We start from the raw sequence: 20,180 nt of genomic DNA, 5'->3' as shown, positions 1-20,180 counted from the left end.
AAAACGTTTGGCCCATGTGCTTGGCATCGGATCTATAAGATTTTCAAACACTAAACTCACACAGATTCAGAAATGGCCACAACCAAGCCCCAGAGAGATTGTTGGCCCATGTTTAAATTCAGATGGCAAGTGTCTTGATTTTACTAAGTGAATTGGCCCAGCAGCACAGCACACAATCAGTTCCTAATCAACAAGCAATAAAGCTACTGAACAACGTTTTAGGTTCTTGAACAGTAGTATATCGACACTGAGAATTTTATGGTGCTCAGGGTAAGCTTCACGTATTTTGAATTCAGTAAACAAGTACCAGAGATCATAATAGTAAAGGAAGTGTCAACGATCCACTGTTCATAAAAAATCATAGCATCTTCCATCTTGGCAGTCAGCAGCAATCTCAAAGACAATGCAGGTTCAGATCATATTTCAAATTCTTCAGAGAAGTTATAAGACATGATCAAGAAAGATGGTGTTTGTTTAGGAGCAGTTTACAAGACAATCACAAGAAGTGTCTTTAAGATAGGAGATTCATGGAAAAATCATTAACAGCAGAACAACTCTCAGATCACTTTTCTCCTAAGATTATGTCTTGGTCTTAGAATTATTTTTGTTAGTGTTGCAATTAGTCTGGCTTAAGAACTCAGAACACGTAAGTCAGAGATAATCTCCTTCAAGACGGAGGACTGTCCTGATTGCGGAAACATGGAAAGGCACTGTACTCCCATAAATAGGCAAAAGCACTGCTCAAGAGGAAAATACGATATGCGGTTTGGTGCTCATCATCATCTCCTGCTGCATCATCGCCATAGCAGCTGCTGGATACTGCATGGCTGCCATACATTGTTGCTGTTTTAAAGGTCCCCCAGAAATACTCGCCTTCGTTTATTAACCTCAAGGGTTCAGTATCAGCTGGGACCTGGAGGTTTGCTGCCTCTAGGTCTCGAGTTTAAACTTTAAAGTCGCCTCTGAATAATTTTGAAAAATTTAATAAGAGGGGAAATAATGTAACGAGGTCCAAATTGACAAATAAAAAAAGTATAAGGATCAAAAGTATTTCTTTCCATCTATATACAATGAAGAAGCAGACAAGTCAAGCTAGCCATTTAACTGGCGCTTCTTCGCCGCGGGTTATATTTTTTTTTTAGAAAAAATACTAGGTATAAATATAGATTGCTTCAAAGTATTTTTTTTACATAAAAAATTAAAAATATAAATTAAAAAATCTAAGTAATTATTTAATTAAAAAATTGATAATTATTTATATAAATAAATACAAAATTGTTAACAATAACTAAAAAACAAACAGTAAAAATAAAACATTCAACTGATTGTATTTATTAAATTTATTTATTTAAATAAAAAAAGATAAATTCACGTTAAAAATACCAAGACTTAAACAATAAGTAAAAATTAAACTATCATAATAAACTTACATCATAAAACATATTACAAAAGGCCTAATATATCAATAAAATATAAGGAATAGACACATATCGATATAATAAAAAGATATATATATATAAAAAAAAAATACAAAAAAGCCTTGAGAGAACTTGAGAACCAATCCAAGTCAACAAATCAAACCATGATCTAGAACATGAAATTTGGATGACCTCATAAATAAAACATTAAAAACAAATAGGGGTAAAAAATTATTTGAAAAACAACTCTTTAAAAAAAAAATCAAAGTTGAATCGGTTTAATATTTTATATTTATGGCTTGGGTCATGAGATCAAGGTAATCTCGTTAAAAGTAAATCCAAAAAAATAAGAAACAAGATTCTTAATAAAAAAATTTTGAAGGATGAAATTGAAAAAAATCAATAAAAACAATAATGCAAAACAAAATAAATAGCAATTAAAAGAATTAGGACTAAATTCAACATAAAAATTAAATATTTAGGGATGAAACTGAAAATAATTTAAAAAATAGTAATCACAGGTATCAGGACCAAATATAACATAAAAATTAAATGAATATAAATGTTTAAGAATGAAATTGAAAAAAAACAAATCAATTAAGAAAATAATTTAAAAAATAATAATTAAAATAATGAGAACTAGATTCGATAAAAATGAACAAAATCAAATAACTAGGGATGAAATCAAAAATAAAATTTAATTAAAAATAATTAAAATAGTTGGAATAAAAATAAAAATAATTAAATTAAAAGAAAAAAAATTAAAGGGAAAATATAACTTTTTATAGCCCAACACACAATTTGAACAAGAAAAAAAAAATTAGCGTCAAACCGTACCTAGCACGCACTACTTAAAGATAAAAATAAATATTAAAACAAATCTAATAATAAAACATAATTATAATTCAAATCACTAAAATCAACCACATATACCTCTTAGAAATATGCATCAATAGGTTTTGATCTTAATTTTTATATTTGTGCAAAAATAAAAATATTTTTAATATTAAATAATAATAACAAAAAAATTATTATAAAATTACAACAAACTCCATAAAACCAAGAATAACAATTTTAAATGGTAAAGGTAATGGAGCAAACATACTATTTATTAATTTGTAAAAAATATAAAAAAATCTTTAGGACTTAACAACAGTAATAAAAAAAACCATTATAAAATTATAATCAAATCATGCTAATAAATTTTAATGGTAAAGATAATAGAGTAATTAAATAATTTATTAAAAAATCAAAATTATTATAAGATTTTTGGATTAAAAATCCTTATTGTTAATTTTATAAGGGCAATATAATAAATAAGTGTACTTTATAAAATTAAAAAGATATTAGTGCCCCTTAACAAATAAAAAATGATGACTTCACTCTATGCAAATATCATTTTGTCAATTAAACAAAGCTTTATGAAGGATAAAATAATAATTTTGTTGTAATCGAGATCTATTTTTACAATGGATTGGGGTTCAATAGTTTTTTTAGTTAATATGGTTAGTTCGTGGAAAGCAATGCGTCACCAATCAACAACTAAGGTCAAACTGCAGCCTTAACTGTCTCGAAAGGCATTTGCTTATACTGAAATTTAGGGAAAAAAACTGTAATTATAATATAAATAAATGAACAAGAAGGGGTTATCGATTTTAATGCGAACTAAAATGAGACCCAATAATGACCCATCCAAGCTCTCTTCTTTCTCGCCTTCTCTATCTGTAAGTAATTTTGATTTTTTTTTTGTTTTAATTTATTGAGAATTTTGTTTTTAATTATCGTTGAGTATTGCAAATACTTAATTTATTTGTTTCAAAAACAGAATGGGATTAACCAAATGATGACTGATCCTCCAAGAAATCAACGGTCTACTGATGATTCACGCAGCAACTTCAGTGCTTCTGGGAATCATTACGAGAGGTCTTAATGTTATTTATTTTTTATGTTGATTTGTTTTTTTTTTTTTAGTGGGATTTGATTATTTGATTTATTTATTTATGTTGATTTTTTTTTTTTATTATTAGTGGGATTCGATCTTTACGAGAGGTCTTAATTTTATTTATTTTTTATGTTGATTGTTGTTTTTTTATTTTTATTTTTAGTGGGATTTGATTATTTTATTTATTTATTTATGATGATTTTTTTTTTATTATTAGTGGGATTCGATTGTTTTTTTATAATTTAAATATTTTTTTTTGTTATTAATTTATATTATCACATTGATTTATAGGAATTTTGATATAGTGAAGGACTCCATGGGCTTGGCGATATCGCTGAACAAAACTGAATCTTTGGATGTTGTCCTTGATGATTTCTCACAGGTAGATATAGATATATAAAATTAAGAAATTTGTGATCAGTGTTTTTGTTTTATGTACAGATTTGAGGATTGTAAACTCTGTTTGTGTTTGTGTGACTTTTAGGGTTATTTTAGTCTTTCCAATGAAAATCGGAAGAAATTGGTGATTGTGCTTGCCAAAGAGTATGATCTTGATAGGATTCAAGTTCGTGAATTATTGAAGCAATATCTTGGACTTGAGCTTCGCAGTGGTGAGGTTTTTGTTGGATGTGTTCCTGTTGTCATGTTTGTGTTGAGGTTTGTATGGATGTTTTGTGAGATTGACGGGTGTAGATGTTGAGTTTCAGGTGATGAAGGTGAATTGAGTAATGTTGATGACGAGAACATGTTTTCTGCTTTCTATCGGATTGAGAGAAACTTGAGACAAGCTCTTAAGCCAACGTACAATGTTCTTTTTGAACGACTTAATAACTATACTGGTGGATTGAAGTTCTTGTCACTACTTCGAGCTGATATTTTGTCTTTTCTTGGGTAAGGTTGTGGCTTTTTCTGCATATTTGCATGGATTTTCTGTTTTGATTTCGATGTGCTCGGCATGACTCGAGTCATTGAAAGCATATATTTATTAGAAACTAATATGAAAAAATGGAAGAGAGAATGATTTTGTTTACCAACTTTAATGTTTTTGCTTCTCATTTTGATTGTCTTTTGAGTTTTTAGATGTCTGTGTGTAGAAGTAGCCACAAACACTGTTGTCAAAGTGCTGCAGCTTCTACCTTTTGAAGCATTAATGTTTCACTTCCATCAGTCTTACACAATTTCATTCTCCATCCAAGGAATTGGTTCTTTTTACAAGGTCTTGCAAATTAATTGACAGTTAGAATGCATCATTTTTTTTCTTGAAGAAGAACTTTTACCGATCATTATTGTTAGTTTGTTACTGCTGGCATTAAGTTTTAATATATGCTAAATTAGTGGTATACCGATAGCAATATATGGTGATGGAATTCAGAATTTCGTTAGTTGATTCTTTCTGTGTGCAGAGAGGAAAATATTGCCTCACTGCGAGCATTAGATTCCTGCTTAAAGGAGAAACTTAGTACTTGGCTAAGTCCAGCTGTGTTGGAGCTTCATCAGATTACGTGGGATGATTCTGCTTCTTTGCTGGAGAAAATTGTGACTTATGAGGTATGTTTCTTTAACCTGTCCTGCACTACTAATGGATCTAATTGTTTCCTTGTCTGGGCTGTGCATATTCTAATATTGCTGTTTTGTCCAGGCAGTGCATCCAATCAGCAATCTTTTGGATCTTAAAAGAAGGTTGGGTGTTGGCCGCCGTTGTTTTGGATATTTCCATCCAGCAATACCAGGTTAGCAAATCTTTCACTGCCTGCATGGACAGTGCAGTTCATTATCCTTTTACCTAACCATTTGGTTAGTGTTATTCATACATGTGATAGAAAGTTTGTACCTCAAAGCCTTGGTGCAATTATTTGGCTTCCATTCAAATTGATGTAAGGTAGTAAATGTTCGATAAACTGTTTCATATCCTGTACATGTCATTGGGAATTTTTTGATGGAGATTAACCTCACCAATGTGAGAAAGGCAGATGCCTCATAAATAAAAATGGTGTTGATTAGGGTCTTTATCAGTGAATTTGGAGTGCATTTATTGAGTTAAGATCTTAAATCTGTCATGAGCAAATTATAAAAATTGTTTACCAGAAATCACAGACTTGATTAACAAATAATGAATTGGAGTTATAGATTGCTTCTACTTTTTTTTTTTAAAAAAATTTCAACAGAATTTTTAACTATTTATTTGCTGTGGTCTAAATCTTGAAATTCTTTTAGGCGAGCCCCTTATTTTCATAGAAGTTGCGCTTCTGAAGAATGTGGCTCAGACAATACAGGTTCATTTCACAAATTGAAATTTATATTTTTTGTTAGGACATTGCTGACAGTTTCTTAAAATCTAACAGGAAGTTTTGTTGGATGTTCCTCCCATACCTGAACATGAGGCTGCTTGTGCATTATTTTATTCTATATCGTCAACTCAGGTAAGAATAATTACTTCTACCTATTCTCTCTTTGTTTCAGATTGAAGGCATGTGTGGTTGCAAAGATTTGGTTTGACAAGCCATGTGATGTTTGATTATCAATTAGGGAATGTATAAAGTCAAATAACCTACCACACCATGTATTTCTGCTCCCTTTTTGCTTGAGCCTTTGCCTTTAGTTGAACTATACTTTCCAGAATGTTTTTGGTGAGGGCAACTGCATTATTTTTTACCTACCCTGGCCTTACAAGGAAGCTTATTCTTCTTTTCCACTGATGTGCCCTGTAGCAATTGCTGTGTTTTGTTTACCACATGCACCTTTTACTGATGAGGATATGGACATGGCGGTTGTAAAATAAAGTGTTTTTTTGGTGTGCACTTGTATTTACTTGTGACAGCTATTGTTTATCCATAACAGAGTGTTGAACAACAAACTTTGATTATCTGCTTCCTTTTTACCTGATTACATACTTACAGAAAGTTAACAGCCTGGTTTGGCAGGGATCAATCTAGGGAAGTTTCTTATTAAACGCATGATTACATTGGTGAAAAGAGATATGCCACAAATATCTGTAAGTACTTTTTCATTCTCATTCTTATAAAATTAAAAAACTGGTATCTTTATTGAACAAACTTTCCTGTAAGCATTGTTGCTTCATTCGGTTGAAGCATGAATTTTTTTTTTTTTGGCATAAGCAACTTGTGTTGCTGGTATGAAGCCTACCCTCTTCACTCGTTTTAAGTCCTTTGATATTAGTTGTTTTATTGGAAAAGAAGTTACACTGATCTTTGCATTTTCTGGAATCTGGAATGCCATGGTTAATTGAAGTCTTTTGTCTTGTGAGATTCTATTAGTTGCTGACATTTTTCATTTATTTTACAAAGACATTTGCAACTCTAAGCCCAATCCCCGGATTCATGCAATGGTTGCTATCTAAGTTGGCATCTCAATCAGTAATTGCTGAAGTTGACAACATGGAACAACCAACAGGTGGATCTGGCTCCGCTTTTCAGGAGAACTTGCTTGAACCTGATGAAGAAAGAATGCTTTTGAATTCTGCTCCGTAAGTTTCTATTTGTTATCTGTCTCTTTGAATTTTGGCCATTCAGCAGTTCTTACCCCTAACAGAGTCTGGAACCTCATATTTTCCCCCCAGTAGCATCTGGAATACCATTCTTTAAATACAGCCTGCTTCCAAATTTTCCTTTTTTTTTTTCTTGCTTCATTCACCCCTAGGTCATGCACAAACCATTAATCTTTTCTAAACCATAATTTCCTTCGTTTCTTTACCGACGGAACACGTATGAGACTGCTAATTCCCTCACCCAGTAACTCATTTTTTCACCTTTTTACTATCTTGCTTTGCTATTTTCTGAATGAAGCAGATCCCAAAGAGCCTAAAACTTGTTCTTTCACCAATTTAGGCTCTAAATTGCTTTTAGTAGGTTTTCATAGTACACAAAACACATACACAGAGTATGCAAATATGTCATGCTTCTGATAGTTCAGGATGATCTGAATCCCTGTAACCTAATAAGTTTGTACCTTCTTATGTCTTACACAATAGTACTTTGTGTCCAAAGAAGCTGCAAGTACCTCTTTGAACAAATTGAAAGTTTGCAGGTCTGGTCCCCAGCATATAAAATATGGATACATGATCCTTGATGCTCTCTGTTTTCCTCAAAACTCTAATGCTTCTGTGCACAACCTCTCCATTGTCCTCTTGGACTAATCACGATGATACTATTACGTTTCTAAAAATACGACTAGTTATAAACTTACATTACGGCATTGCTATAGGCTGGATAACACACTTTTACCTGTAGGGAGACTTGTGCTGGAAAAAATGGCATGGAAGTGATGCTAAACTTGCTGACATCCGAAAACTATGAGTGGACCAGTTCAGCAGAATTACTTTCTGCTTTGAAGCCCCCTCTAATGCGGCTGTGTGCCAGGTAAGATAACCTAACATTCAAGTCAAATTAAAGTGCTGGCCAGGGGCTTTGAAAAACACTCACTAGTTTATATTTCCAACTGAAAATGTGGAAGGGACCAAATTCTCATGAGGCACTGCACTTGAAGCATTGTATGATACTAATTGCGATTATAAATTTCTCTTCCTTTGGTACGAGGAACACCTATTCATAATGTTGTTCCATTTGTTTCATCAAAATGATAGGTCATGTGTTGTAAGTGACATAGAGGTCTAATAATTGGCATTGCCGGAGACGTACTTATATTTCTCAGTTCTGTTGTTGCATAAAGCTTATTTTTCTTCATTTTATGAAAGTATTTATAGATTTTGGTTCTGTGGATATAGGTACCTTCTCCAAGAGAAGAAAAGAGGAAAAGCTCTAGATTCCGTGGCAAATTTTCACTTGCAAAATGGAGCGGTATAGCCTAAATTTTGTAAATTAGTAATTGAATCACTTATAGCAATCACATCTACTAGCTAGCCTGATTTGGTTTCTCAATATATTATATATTGGTTTAATTGTTTCATCATGGATCGATTTAGAAGCCTATAGATTTAGAGTTTGAACATGCTCGTGTTGATTTCATGTTGTTAACGACTTGAAAGTTGGAAAGCTTATAAACAAAATGATCTCCAAGTTGAAAACTTTTCTATACTAAAATTATATATTTCAATGTTTAACAGATGGTTGAAAGATTAAATTGGATGGCAGACCGGTCAGAGAGAGGACTTCGTCAAAGTGGAGGTATCATGGTGAACTACGTGTACAGGTGACTCTTCATAAAACCAACAGTATTTTCTGATTGTGCACGATTCACCAAAGGAAAGGCTGCTTCCACATACGATACTCATGGTCTGGATTAGATCTAACCTCTGAAGCTCAGATGCTTCAAAACCCCTCACTTATCCATTTCAGGCGTGTATCACCATTCATACTTGACCAATACTTTCAAATACATGTCAAATACTACTAAAATGTATCCAAAATTAATAAATACTTTCTAGAATTGACATATTAACCTATCTGTATCATGTCATATCCGTATCCATGTCTGTACTTCCTTGGCTCTAAGATTTGACAGCTTTTTCCTAGAAGACCTGTCCCTTAATTAAAGCAATAACAGTAGCTTACCTAGTTAATTTTTCTGCTGACTCCTCATCGTTATTGAACTTTGCTAAGACAAAGAATTGAAATTATGGGCAATTTTTTGATGGATTTGTGGCTTGATAATTTTTTATTCCACTAAAGTTTCAACCACACACAAATGACATATATTATTGAAAATGACTTGCAGGGTGGAGTGCATAGAACAATATGCTCAGTCATATTTCAGCGCTGGGCATATACATGCTTCAAGTGATATTCGCCACTATATCAGGGTAACATGTTTTCCATGCATAGTATGATTCTGCATTTTCTATTCGACTCTGCATATTCGAAAAACAAAAATCCCCTTTCATTTTGTTTACCTCCTCTGATTTGGCTATTGTTTGCAGGCACACAAGGAACCTGAGGAGACCACCATAGCTTAGCTTTGCGGGATAAAAATGCAGTATATAATTTTGGTTCCAGTTTAGCTATATCTTGCACGTGTAGATTACTAGAACGTGTTCAAGGAAGGACAGTTTTGCTCAATTTATGGTATTGGATGAGCTTTGATCACACAAGGCTCGCAAAGATGCCATACTTGTTCTGGATTCGACCTAGGACATTGATGTTATTACCACGGTATTCCTGTAACTTTCTATATATTATTTTCGAATCTCCCTGTAATATGAAACTAAAAACCAATAAACTGTCTGCATTGTACACAGATGGAACACTAGAAAGCATTACAATAAAAACATCTTTAGTGTAATCTTCGTTAAACGTTTATATATCACAATAATTTGGCCTCAAACGCTTCGTTCTGTGACTGAGCTATAGGACTTTAACCATTTGAGAATAGTGAAAACAGCTTGAATCGGAAGGACATTTCTGTTGCATAAAACAGGTATGATGGTGTGATAAGGCAGAACATCGGATCGATTCAGACACACAAGTGCTGGGGCGTATATAGATTGATCCCTTCTCGTTTTCTACTGTATGCCTTGTATCTACAACATAATCTCACATCTGCTATCTGTAAAAAAGTAGCAAAAAGAGGCAACACAACCACAAAATGATGAAAAAAAATTCATCCATTATGATTTATCAATGAGAAGCATCGGAGACAAACTGAATTCTGACCTTGACTGATAATCTCTTCATGTTGTCCCTTCCAAAATCGTTATTACGGTATGGAGATCGAACCTACATCAACACGCCATAATTTAGATCATTGTTTGCTTAGCATTTTGGATAAACAATGAAAATGTGAAGAACCACAATTAATATGCTAACCTCTTAAGATTCGTAAAGCTGTAATATGGACACCATGTGATGATTTAATCATGGGATTTGGGCACATTTTAGAGAAAAAATTTTCTGCTGTTAGAGATCAATGATTAAGAACAAAAATAGAACATAAGAACCAAATGGAGATTTGTAGTCAGCATCACCCAAACCATGGATCCTAATTTTTTTACTTGTTAGAATATCTAATGAAATATATAAAAAAAATATTCAATAATAAAATATGAATTAGAGCTATAATTTTGAAGACTTTTTCGGCAAAACTCTATCTCTTTTTATGCTCCTTTTTTTTTTTCCTTGTTGGTTCGGTTGTGTCAGTATCTTTTGCCAAAAAAAAAAAAAAGAGGTGTTCTTTGAATTTATCTCATCATCGTAAGTCTGTCTTTATGGAGTTAATAGAAAAACAAATATATTTTCTTTTTTGATTCATCTCATGCACAATTCTTTGTTTAATCAAATACATATAAAATCTCTATCGTGTGAACTTGAACTTGAGGCTTTTATTTTAGAACCAGATTGAATCTTGAAAATAATGCACTGAGTTCAACCTCTACTTTATAGAATAGGAAAAAAAGAGTTTGGAAATTACTTCATGCAGTCTTACATTAATGCATGTTGACTAGTCTCCTGAGCTCTTCTTAATTCCAAGTCCTTTCCATGAAATTTTCCTTTCGGAAATGAAATATGCCTAAAATATTGGGTCCCATATCAAGTTGATTTTTTTGCTGGTCTCTCCATAAACAGCTCTCAGGTCAAGCAAAAGTTGCAGAATTATGATATCAACAACAATGGAGGAAAAACCAAAAGAAGCTAAAACGCCAATGACAGGCTTTGCGTCAATAAACGACGACCTTTTCCAAAACATACTCAAACGAATACCAGCTTTATCCTTTGCATCAGCAGCTTGTGTAAGCAAATCATGGAACCGAAATTGCAATCAAATCCTCTATAAACCAAAGCTTGCCTCCGCTTTTTCTCTCAATCCAGTCCAAAAGGTTTGTCGGGTCTTCAAAAAAACCCAACAGAAAAGCCATCACTTTACTGTACAGTCTCTAACTTGAATAGAGTTTTTGTTTCTGATGATGGTCAAACAGGTTGCATTAGAAGAGGTTGTCAATAAGGTTCTCTCGGAGCCAATTAGACCCCAGTTTGCCATTGCAAATGTTATTGGGAGTGGAGTTCATTTGAGTGGAATACTCGATTTTGTAAGATTGAACATTAACTGCAACATCAACCATGTTCTTGTGGATTTTCTTCTCTTTTTTTGGTGTTTTTGTTAAGTTAATGTCGGATTACCTGTACGGTTTGTGTTATAGCTAGGAGCAAAACTTGGTTCCAAAACTCCAATTATCGTGTCTTGTGCTGGTGGAATCATGGGAAGAGATGCTGTTACTGATGAATATAAAGAGGTCAGCACTGTAACATTCTTTTAATTGCTTGCTTTTGTTCTTTCTAAGAGACATGAAAGAATGCATTAGTGGTTTCTTTTCAAAAATATGTAGGTTATGATAGAAGATTTTTGGGTTGATGGTGCATCAAACTCAAGCTTTGGTATCATGTTGTCTGTGGGATTTTTACCAGGACTAAAAGTTGATGCCATCCAGCTGCTACGACCAAGAAAGGTAACAAATTATGCAACCAATTACCCTTCGTTTAAAAGATGATGCTCTTAGTTGTTAGTATCCAAGGATAGAGTAGACAAACACCAAAAGGACAGAAACATGTTTGGTTGGAAGGATAGAAACAGACATAAAATAAATCTGTTTCTAGTGCAGTTTTGAAGTGAATTCTGTCATTTTAAAACAGGAAAGACAGGAGGACATGTCCCATATGTCCTCACTATCTCTATCTTTTCTGTCTCAAATTCTAAGTTTGGATGGCTTGTTTAAGATCGGATCGAGAAGTCTTCTAATCTTAGCGTGCAAAAGGTGGTCCGATAATATCCTTACTGTTAAAATCTTGGAAAAAATCTTAAATTGCATAATCGGTGAGCCATAAAAGTATTAATTGAAGAAAATACATAGACCTTTATGTATTTGTTGACAATAAGCTAACTAATCTTGAGTATTTTTTCTGAAATGGTAACATCAGGCACGGGGAGTGGCGATGGTTGATAAGTTCGTGATGGATATTAGGAATTATGCAGCTTTAGTATCTGATTCCACATCACCGAGTCTGATTATAATGTTTGGAGTAAGCTAATTTTTTTCTTATTTTCTTGCAAATATCCTTGTATTTCTTCAGAAAGTTTCTTGCTAAGATGTGCCTTAATTCATGCTGATACAGAGCGAAAAAACTGACCAGAAACCTGTAATGGAAAAGCTGGGTGAGTTTTTCTCAACCAAAATCCTTGGCCTAGATTTTTGTGACTGAAAAGCTGTAATGAGAACTTTTGTGCTGCTATAGAGCGAAAAAACTGACCAGAGTCCCTGGCCTTTATTTTTAAAATATTTGCCAGACATGATAAACTGTCGCGCATCAATCTACTATATTGCTTCTTGAAGTTGATAATGCATTGTGTGTTGCAGATCATGCCATGTCGAGGGAAACAATTGTTGTCGGCGACGAGAGAGCTCAATTCCTGTACAGAAGTGGCATAGAGTCAAGAAATGTCTATTATGGGAGCGTCGATCAATATTTTTCTGATGCAGTTGCTCTTGTATTTGCAAGGGATCAAAACAGGCCTTCTGGTATTTTAACTCTATTCATCTATGTTCTTGCAAATAAAATAGATAGACAATGTACTAGCCTTTTCTTGATCCTGATCAATCTGGCTTAATGGCAGGCACAGGGGAAATCCATTTCCATTCTGCATTATCAAGTGGTGTTTCTGCAATAGGTCCAAGGTTCAAGGCAGTTTCTGCCAATGAGATGGAATCTGAGACAGGTCTTAGTACATGGCTTACTGTCAGAAGAGAAGGAGGACAAGAGATTCTAGGTGGTCAGAGGATTATAGATGATGTCAACAATGAGGTATGATATCTAGTCTTTTGGAAAGCCATGCTTTAGGCATCTGGTGTTTTCCTATGGAAAAATGATTTGTAGACAGTGGATTTTTTGGGAACATTGTATAGTTTAGTCCCTGTCATTTTTGAAAAGAAGAAAAACAGTTCATTTAACGATTTTGTAATTAGGCCCCTTTATTTTGAATTTGCTTAAAAAAAGTAATAATTAAAAATAAAAATGCAAATTTTGAAAAAATTGAGGATTGAAATGAACATTTATCATGACTTAATATGATAAGATTTGATCACTTTAATATATTGCATTCGAGATAAAATGTACTGTATAATGCAAATTCTATACTGTCTAAAGACAATAACACATAATGTAAATTCTCTGCCACTCTCCTTCATTCGTGCATGTTGCAAGCCACTTCTGCTACTATATATGAACATCAAGTTCTTGAGCTGTCTACTAATTAGTGTCCTATTAATTATCTTGATTCTTAATTAATTCAGTACATCCTTTCGTTGTTGTTAGTTTTCTGTTGTATTTATCTCTTTTCTGAATTATAATTTAATATGTTACAGTTGGGAAACCAAACTAAACTGTTCATTGGAGTTTCTGAACAAAGAAAATGCTTTGCTGGGCCAGAGAAGCCAAGACAGATGAGATCTCTTGCTTTCCATGAAGTTATGGGGTGAGTGGTTGAACTCTCATCTTCTATTTTTGCCTTGTATTTTTCATGCAGTAGTTTTCCATGTACTCCAAAGAATGTGCAAAACTTGAAAAATTGCAGAAGTTACGGATATTTTCCGTCTTGATCACCCCATTAAACATAAGTGTTGATCAGTGGTATTTGTCATTACCATAGCCATAAATTAATTTAGAAGCTTTTTTCCTTTTTTTGATTTAAGACCATTTTCAAAGATTCTCTTCTCATTGAGATAGTTGCTTGTCAACAGTGGAGATGAAGAGCACCTTTTTGTGGATGGAGTTGGCATAAAAACTGTAGACTACTTTCATCTTTACCATTCAGATCCAAGCGCCGCTTTGTCTTCATGTAGTAATATCTCCAAGAATTTCAGAAACCTGAAGCTAGATTGGAGTTTTAGAAGCTCCCAGCTTCATGCAGCTAGGGGTGTTGGTGAAAAGGAAGTTATTGGAGGTTTCGTTTTCGCTTGTTGGGGCCGTGGTGAGTCATTCTTTGGGCACAGCAATGTTGATAGCTCACCATTCTTGGCTAACTTTCCTGGGGTCCCAATGGCAGGGATATTTACTTATGGGGAAATCGGACGGGGCTTTTCAATCTTGAATACAGATGGATCAGGCCAAGAAGATAAGACTTTGTGTTTCTGTGCACATGTTTATAGCACTGTATATTTGTTGGTGTCGTATACTCCGGCACCTATTGAGCATTAGATCTTGTCTATCTTCTTCTTCAAGAAATCGTATCTGATTTCGTGTTGTTAGGGTCATTGAAAAATCCTAGAGGTTGTAGGAGTATACTTTAGAACTACGTAGTTCTCAGGATTCTTTTCACATTTTCTGCTCATATTTTAGTATTTCTATATCATACGAGCCTATATGAAGTTTGCTCGAACGTATATGAGTATATAAAATAGTTAAACATGACTGAATAGTAGAAAATGTATAAGAACATATCGAATTAAGAGAACAAGTTTAGAATTTAGAAGCAGATTGAACAAGTTGATGAAGGATGGAATTTGGTTGCCTGATTGCTTTCAAAATTGTTCTCTCCCTCCCTTGATAACGGGACCAATCTACAACGAAAGAGAATGCAATAGATTGGACATGGAGTTCTTGTAATTTAATTGAGAAACTGTGGAAGTGGCCACGGAAGAATTTCAAAACAATAAATACGCAAGAGAGGATTGTCTCGGGCCAAAATCCTTTATGAGCCCAGGTATCAACCCACTAGAACTACCCTAAACCATGGACCATGGGTTTATTGGTGTGAGAGGTGTTTTTAAAACACTCTTGAGAGATAAAACAGTTTATATATATTGCAAACTTTCTAACTTTCATCATTTTCTTTTCTTTAGTGTTTCTTTCTTTTATTTTCTACACAAAATAACATAAATTTAGTTATTAATTTATGCACAAAATAAAAGCATGAAAAGTTATTTTCCACGCAAAATAACATAAATTTAATTATTTATTTATGCACAAAATAAAAGCATGAAAAGTCAAAGTTTCAAGTGCGAAAAATAATGGTAGGTAGCGTTGTGAAGGTGGCTGGTAGCTATCTAGTGATTGTCATTCTTGACTTACTACAACATAGTTTTGTCCACTATTATCTAACATGACTTAGCTGACATGCTCTTAATCTAGGCTGATTGTGAAAAAAATAAACCCAAATTCAATCGTTAGCCTCTTGTGTTCTTCTCCTCCTAGCCTTCAAAGTCCAGGCCAAGTGGACAGCTGGTTGTTATTTTGGACTTCATACAAGAAGGAAGGTTGAGGTATCATTACTCCCAGAAACAGCTGAAAGCGCCTATATTCACTTTAGACTTGGTAATTATTAATCATACATGTTGGAGAGGATGCGAGCCACCTCTTGAACCCTTGTAGCTAACTCTAATTAAGCCTAATGCAGTGCAAATGCACTTGTAAGCCTGTGGCTGTTCCAATCGCACGAGCCCTGCCCCTGGCCTAGGGCGTGATAGGATTCCTTGTATCTCTTGTGGTTAGCTTAATTTTTCTCTGCACTATGGCTTTAGGGTCTGGGAATATAATGGAGAAGACTTCGGAAACAGCTGCTCATTTTGGTTCTCCGGGGCTATCACGTATTACAGTAGACCAATCTGTGGAGTTTTCTTATGAAGAGTTTGCTAAGGCTACTGTTGACTTCAGCATAGATAATAAGATTGGGCAAGGTGGGTTTGGATCAGTGCATTATGCTGAACTAAGAGGCTAGGTTCGTTGTCATGATCTTTATCAATCATTGATTCATCATTAATAAATGTAGAAGAAAGAAACAAGGAAATCTCCTGGAGAAAAACATCCACTGGCTAAGTGCCGTTCATAACAGGATTAATTAAATTGCTTGAATCTAACCCCTTCCGCGCTGAATCAACTTACTCTTTCCTCCACCTACTGTATTTGCAGAAAGCTGCAATCAAGAAGATGGAATTATATTTGGTTAAATTCAATAGTTGATTTTTTAAAATATAAAATGACCAATGAGAACTATAACATACTAAAACTATTAGCCTTTAAAATCAGAAATAAATATTAAAAGAAAATTAATAAAGAAAATCATCATTTTAATTAGAAAAAAAAGGATCTTATAGCAAGCACTTGTGCTGTTGATCCAATTTGTTTTTAAAATAGTTTTCTCTTGAAGGATCACATGTTTTAATTATAAATTAAAATAAATGTTTGTCACACTCAGACATTATGGTGATTATTTAAAAATTAATCTTAATAAGAAAAAAACAGATATGTAGTATCTTGTTCTTTAAAAAAAAAAAGTCTTATTCAAGGAGTTTCCACCTAGTATTATGGTCACTATAAACTCTAATTGGTTAACAAAGATTCTATGGTACGAGACTAATTATGCAAAAAGAAAGATGCAATCATCTCTTAAACGTCTTACCTAAGGCAGGTTGCATTGTTGGTCTTGTCTAAAATTGCTAAGAATTTATTCTTCTTTTTTCCTTTTTTATTCTTCTTTTTATGTTTCTGACTCTGGTATCAGTGAACAATTCCTATGAAAATTTCAAACTCTAGCATTGGTAAATATTGCACAAATCCAAAAAATACGATACTCCTAACTCTAACATCAGTTAATATTTTTGCAAAAAAAAAAAAATTAAAGAAGAAATTTTGTTTCATTTTTTCTTATTTACCCTTTATTATTATTTGCTTTTTTTAGATGGAAATAAAAAAAAATATTGCACGACATATTTACATTTAACAACAATAAATCACAGATTGAGCATATAACTTAAAAAATACAAAACACAAAGAAAAAAATAAATCAAAGTGTGAGATATTTTTGAAATCAACAAAGATCTCCAAATATTTTTGAAATTTTTTGATATCGAAAAGGAGCTCGTTTGACCAAATATCCAACTAAAATGAGAATAAAAATTATGGCTAAAGCATAAGAGTCTGTTTGGCAAAACATACCCTTAATGAACATGATTTGGGTCGGTTGGATCTAAAGTCTAGATTCAACCCACTCTATCTCTATTTTTTTTGTCTGGGCTGGACCCAACAGACCCAACCTAGTCACTGGCTCTAAGCCAGTGACCTGGCTGAGGAGCAGGCACGCGTGGCTCAACCCAAGCGTACACTATTTTCTTGCAACAATTACAGAAAAACAGAAAGAAGAATAAGATTTTACTTGGTGAAGCCGAAGGCGAAGGCGAAGGTAACAATGTAGGCATCGAATGCAGAATGCTCTCATTCTCCTTCTCTTTTCAGTCTTTCCTCCCTCTGTTCTTGGTTTTTTTAAGGTTCTTTCCTCTATTTTCTCACTTCCATCATCTCCCTTGTTTTTTTTCTCTCTATATTATCTTTCCCTTTTGTGCATACACTAAGATCTGTATTTATAGTGCCAGAGTCCCTTCGCATGTGAGAAACGAAATTTCTATCAAACTCATTTTTTTTTTGAAGCTTGAATTTGATTAAGAATTAAATTTGAAAGCGGATAACTATTATTATCTTGAAGATAAGGATTATCTTAAAAATATAAATCATCTTGAAGATAAAGATAAAATGACAAAATAAAAATATAAATTATCTTGAAGATAAAGATAGAATGACAGAAAAACAGAAAGAAGAATAAGATTTTACTTGGTGAAGCCGAAGGCGAAGGCGAAGGTAACAATGTAGGCATCGAATGCAGAATGCTCTCATTCTCCTTCTCTTTTCAGTCTTTCCTCCCTCTGTTCTTGGTTTTTTTAAGGTTCTTTCCTCTATTTTCTCACTTCCATCATCTCCCTTGTTTTTTTTCTCTATTTTTTTCCTTTGTTTTTTTTTCTCTATATTATCTTCCCTTTTTGTGCATACACTGAGATTTGTATTTATAGTACCAGGGTCCCTTCGCATATGAGAAACAAAATTTCTATCAAACTCATTTTTTTTTTGAAGCTTGAATTTGATTAAGAATTAAATTTGAAAGCGGATAACTATTATTATCTTGAAGATAAGGATTATCTTAAAAATATAAATCATCTTGAAGATAAAGATAAAATGACAAAAACACATTGTAGTCTCTAGTTTTCACGCAAGTTAACAAATCATACTTTTAATTGAAATAAATCTTTGATATTTTAATTTTATATTTTAAACCCTGTAAAATTAAATTAAAAGGCTAATTGGCCAAAATTGGGTTACAATAACACTGTTTGGTTTTTTTTTTTTAATTCCTTCTATTTCAACTGTAATGTCCTCGATATATATTGACGATATATTTTTATTTGTATTTATCGATGAAAAATTTTGATATGTAAATATCATCATAAAATACCGACAAGAAAAAAAAAATCATTGTTGTTTTCGTTTATATTTACTAATTTTTTGGCAATGAAGATTCCTTATTCTTGGTCAATGAGTTCATTGAGAATGAAAATCTAAGTCAACATTTGCAAATAATTCGGGTAAGAATGCATCTACATAATCAATTTCTAGCTTTTGTGTCAAGTTATTCTAATGATGATGTTGAAGATCTGTTCTTTTCCCAGGGAAGGTTCCGTTGCCATGGTGAGCTAGGGTTCACATAGCTCTAGACTTGGCCAGAGGCCCTGAATACATCCATGAGCATACTGTACCTGTAAATATCCACCATGTTGTCAAATCAGCAAACATTCTGATAGACAAAAACTTCCGCGGAAAGGTTGTCGATCGTCCCGTATTCATACTGTAGCCTCTGAAGTCTATTTATGTGAAGAGTACTCCAAGATAATATTTTGTACAGGTTGCAGATTTTGGTTTGACAAAGCTTACCGAAGTTGGAAGTGCCTCATTGCTCACATGCCTCGTGAGTACATTTAATAACTTGTCTTGTATGTCTGGATCTTCTGCAGTTCGAGGATGTTCTGAGACAGCCTGATCCAAGAGAAAATTTCCCTAAACTAGTTGATCCTAGGCTTGGAGATGACTACCCTCTTGACTCCGTTTGCAAGGTGAAATTTGATCATAGGAAATCCAAGTTTCTGCAATCTAGACCCGTGTCATTACTGCAATACTTTAGTTTTTTGTTTTGTTCACAGATGGCTCAGCTTGCTAGAGCTTGTACACACAGGAAATTCCTCAAACTAAGACCAAGCATGAGATCAGTTGTGGTAGCACTTATGATACTTTCATCCAACCCTGACGATTGAGGGTGTTGGTTCATTTAATGATAATGCCTGTGCATTGCAATGATTGTTACCACTATAAATCCTGATTATATTTTTTTCTGTTTTATTAACTTTGTTCTTTGAATTTCTAAATTATTTTCTTTCCATATTCATTTCACGTGTAATTATTTATTTTTCCAAAACTTGTAATTTTTTTCTTGTGAAAATTTGTAGTTAAGAGTAACTAATAGGATATTACTAGTTATTTTACTTGTATTATAAAATTTTCCTCTACAACGATCCTATATATATATATATATATACACACACCTTATTTTTTTCTGTTTTATTAACTTTGTTCTTTGAATTTCTAAATTATTTTCTTTCCATATTCATTTCACGTGTAATTATTTATTTTTCCAAAACTTGTAATTTTTTTCTTGTGAAAATTTGTAGTTGAGAGTAACTAATAAAATATTATTAGTTATTTTCCTTGTATTATAAAATTTTCCTCTACAACAATCCTATATATATATACACACCTTTAGATGACAACAGGGTTTGGTTGATAAAAAATGGAGTAGTTGAGGCCTAAGGGTACTTGATTGAGACAATCCATTGGTGGGAGACCTGATTAAGACATATAAGATAGTTTAGGGGCAAATTTATCCTTCCATTTGTAATATATAGTGTGCTTGCTTTAGAAGGAATCTTAGGCATCGTTTGGCTGCTATTACAAGACAAAAGACGAAATTACTGGGAAATATTTATT

The 20,180-nt window shown here is 33.3% G+C and overlaps 3 protein-coding genes across 4 annotated transcripts; all 3 read left to right on the top strand.

Annotated features, from left to right (window-relative positions):
* Nucleotides 1-2,958: 2,958 nt before the first annotated feature.
* Nucleotides 2,959-9,657, top strand: LOC105141458 (malonyl-CoA decarboxylase, mitochondrial). Of its 2 annotated transcripts, none has more exons than XM_011048685.1 (16): nucleotides 2,959-3,142; nucleotides 3,238-3,341; nucleotides 3,652-3,742; nucleotides 3,845-3,971; nucleotides 4,068-4,251; nucleotides 4,764-4,908; nucleotides 5,000-5,090; nucleotides 5,575-5,633; nucleotides 5,703-5,780; nucleotides 6,269-6,352; nucleotides 6,666-6,844; nucleotides 7,608-7,736; nucleotides 8,102-8,174; nucleotides 8,441-8,526; nucleotides 9,052-9,136; nucleotides 9,254-9,657. In XM_011048685.1, the coding sequence occupies exons 1-16, from the start codon at nucleotides 3,050-3,052 to the stop codon at nucleotides 9,287-9,289; spliced, it is 1,644 nt and encodes a 547-aa protein (XP_011046987.1). In that variant the 5' UTR covers nucleotides 2,959-3,049; the 3' UTR covers nucleotides 9,290-9,657. The 2 variants fall into 2 exon arrangements, with proteins under 2 accessions (XP_011046987.1, XP_011046988.1); XM_011048686.1 differs by having other exon boundaries at nucleotides 2,960-3,142; nucleotides 3,244-3,341.
* Nucleotides 9,658-10,788: 1,131 nt separating this feature from the next.
* Nucleotides 10,789-14,830, top strand: LOC105141457 (F-box/LRR-repeat protein At5g63520-like). Its single transcript, XM_011048684.1, has 10 exons — nucleotides 10,789-11,146; nucleotides 11,246-11,356; nucleotides 11,468-11,560; nucleotides 11,654-11,773; nucleotides 12,243-12,344; nucleotides 12,438-12,477; nucleotides 12,680-12,841; nucleotides 12,937-13,124; nucleotides 13,685-13,794; nucleotides 14,060-14,830. Exons 1-10 carry the CDS (start codon nucleotides 10,925-10,927, stop codon nucleotides 14,514-14,516), a joined length of 1,605 nt encoding a protein of 534 aa, XP_011046986.1. The 5' UTR covers nucleotides 10,789-10,924; the 3' UTR covers nucleotides 14,517-14,830.
* Nucleotides 14,831-15,828: 998 nt separating this feature from the next.
* LOC105141497 (chitin elicitor receptor kinase 1-like) lies at nucleotides 15,829-19,450 on the top strand. The gene is made up of 4 exons (XM_011048730.1): nucleotides 15,829-15,994; nucleotides 18,836-18,963; nucleotides 19,154-19,252; nucleotides 19,340-19,450. Exons 1-4 carry the CDS (start codon nucleotides 15,829-15,831, stop codon nucleotides 19,448-19,450), a joined length of 504 nt encoding a protein of 167 aa, XP_011047032.1.
* The last annotated feature ends 730 nt before the right edge of the window (nucleotides 19,451-20,180 follow it).

Source organism: Populus euphratica, unplaced genomic scaffold (genome assembly GCF_000495115.2).
Source record: "Populus euphratica unplaced genomic scaffold, PopEup_1.0 scaffold119.1, whole genome shotgun sequence".
In the NCBI taxonomy this organism is placed as follows: Eukaryota; Viridiplantae; Streptophyta; class Magnoliopsida; order Malpighiales; family Salicaceae; genus Populus; species Populus euphratica.
Note: the sequence above shows the minus strand (reverse complement) of the source record. Positions and strands in the feature narration are given on the sequence as shown.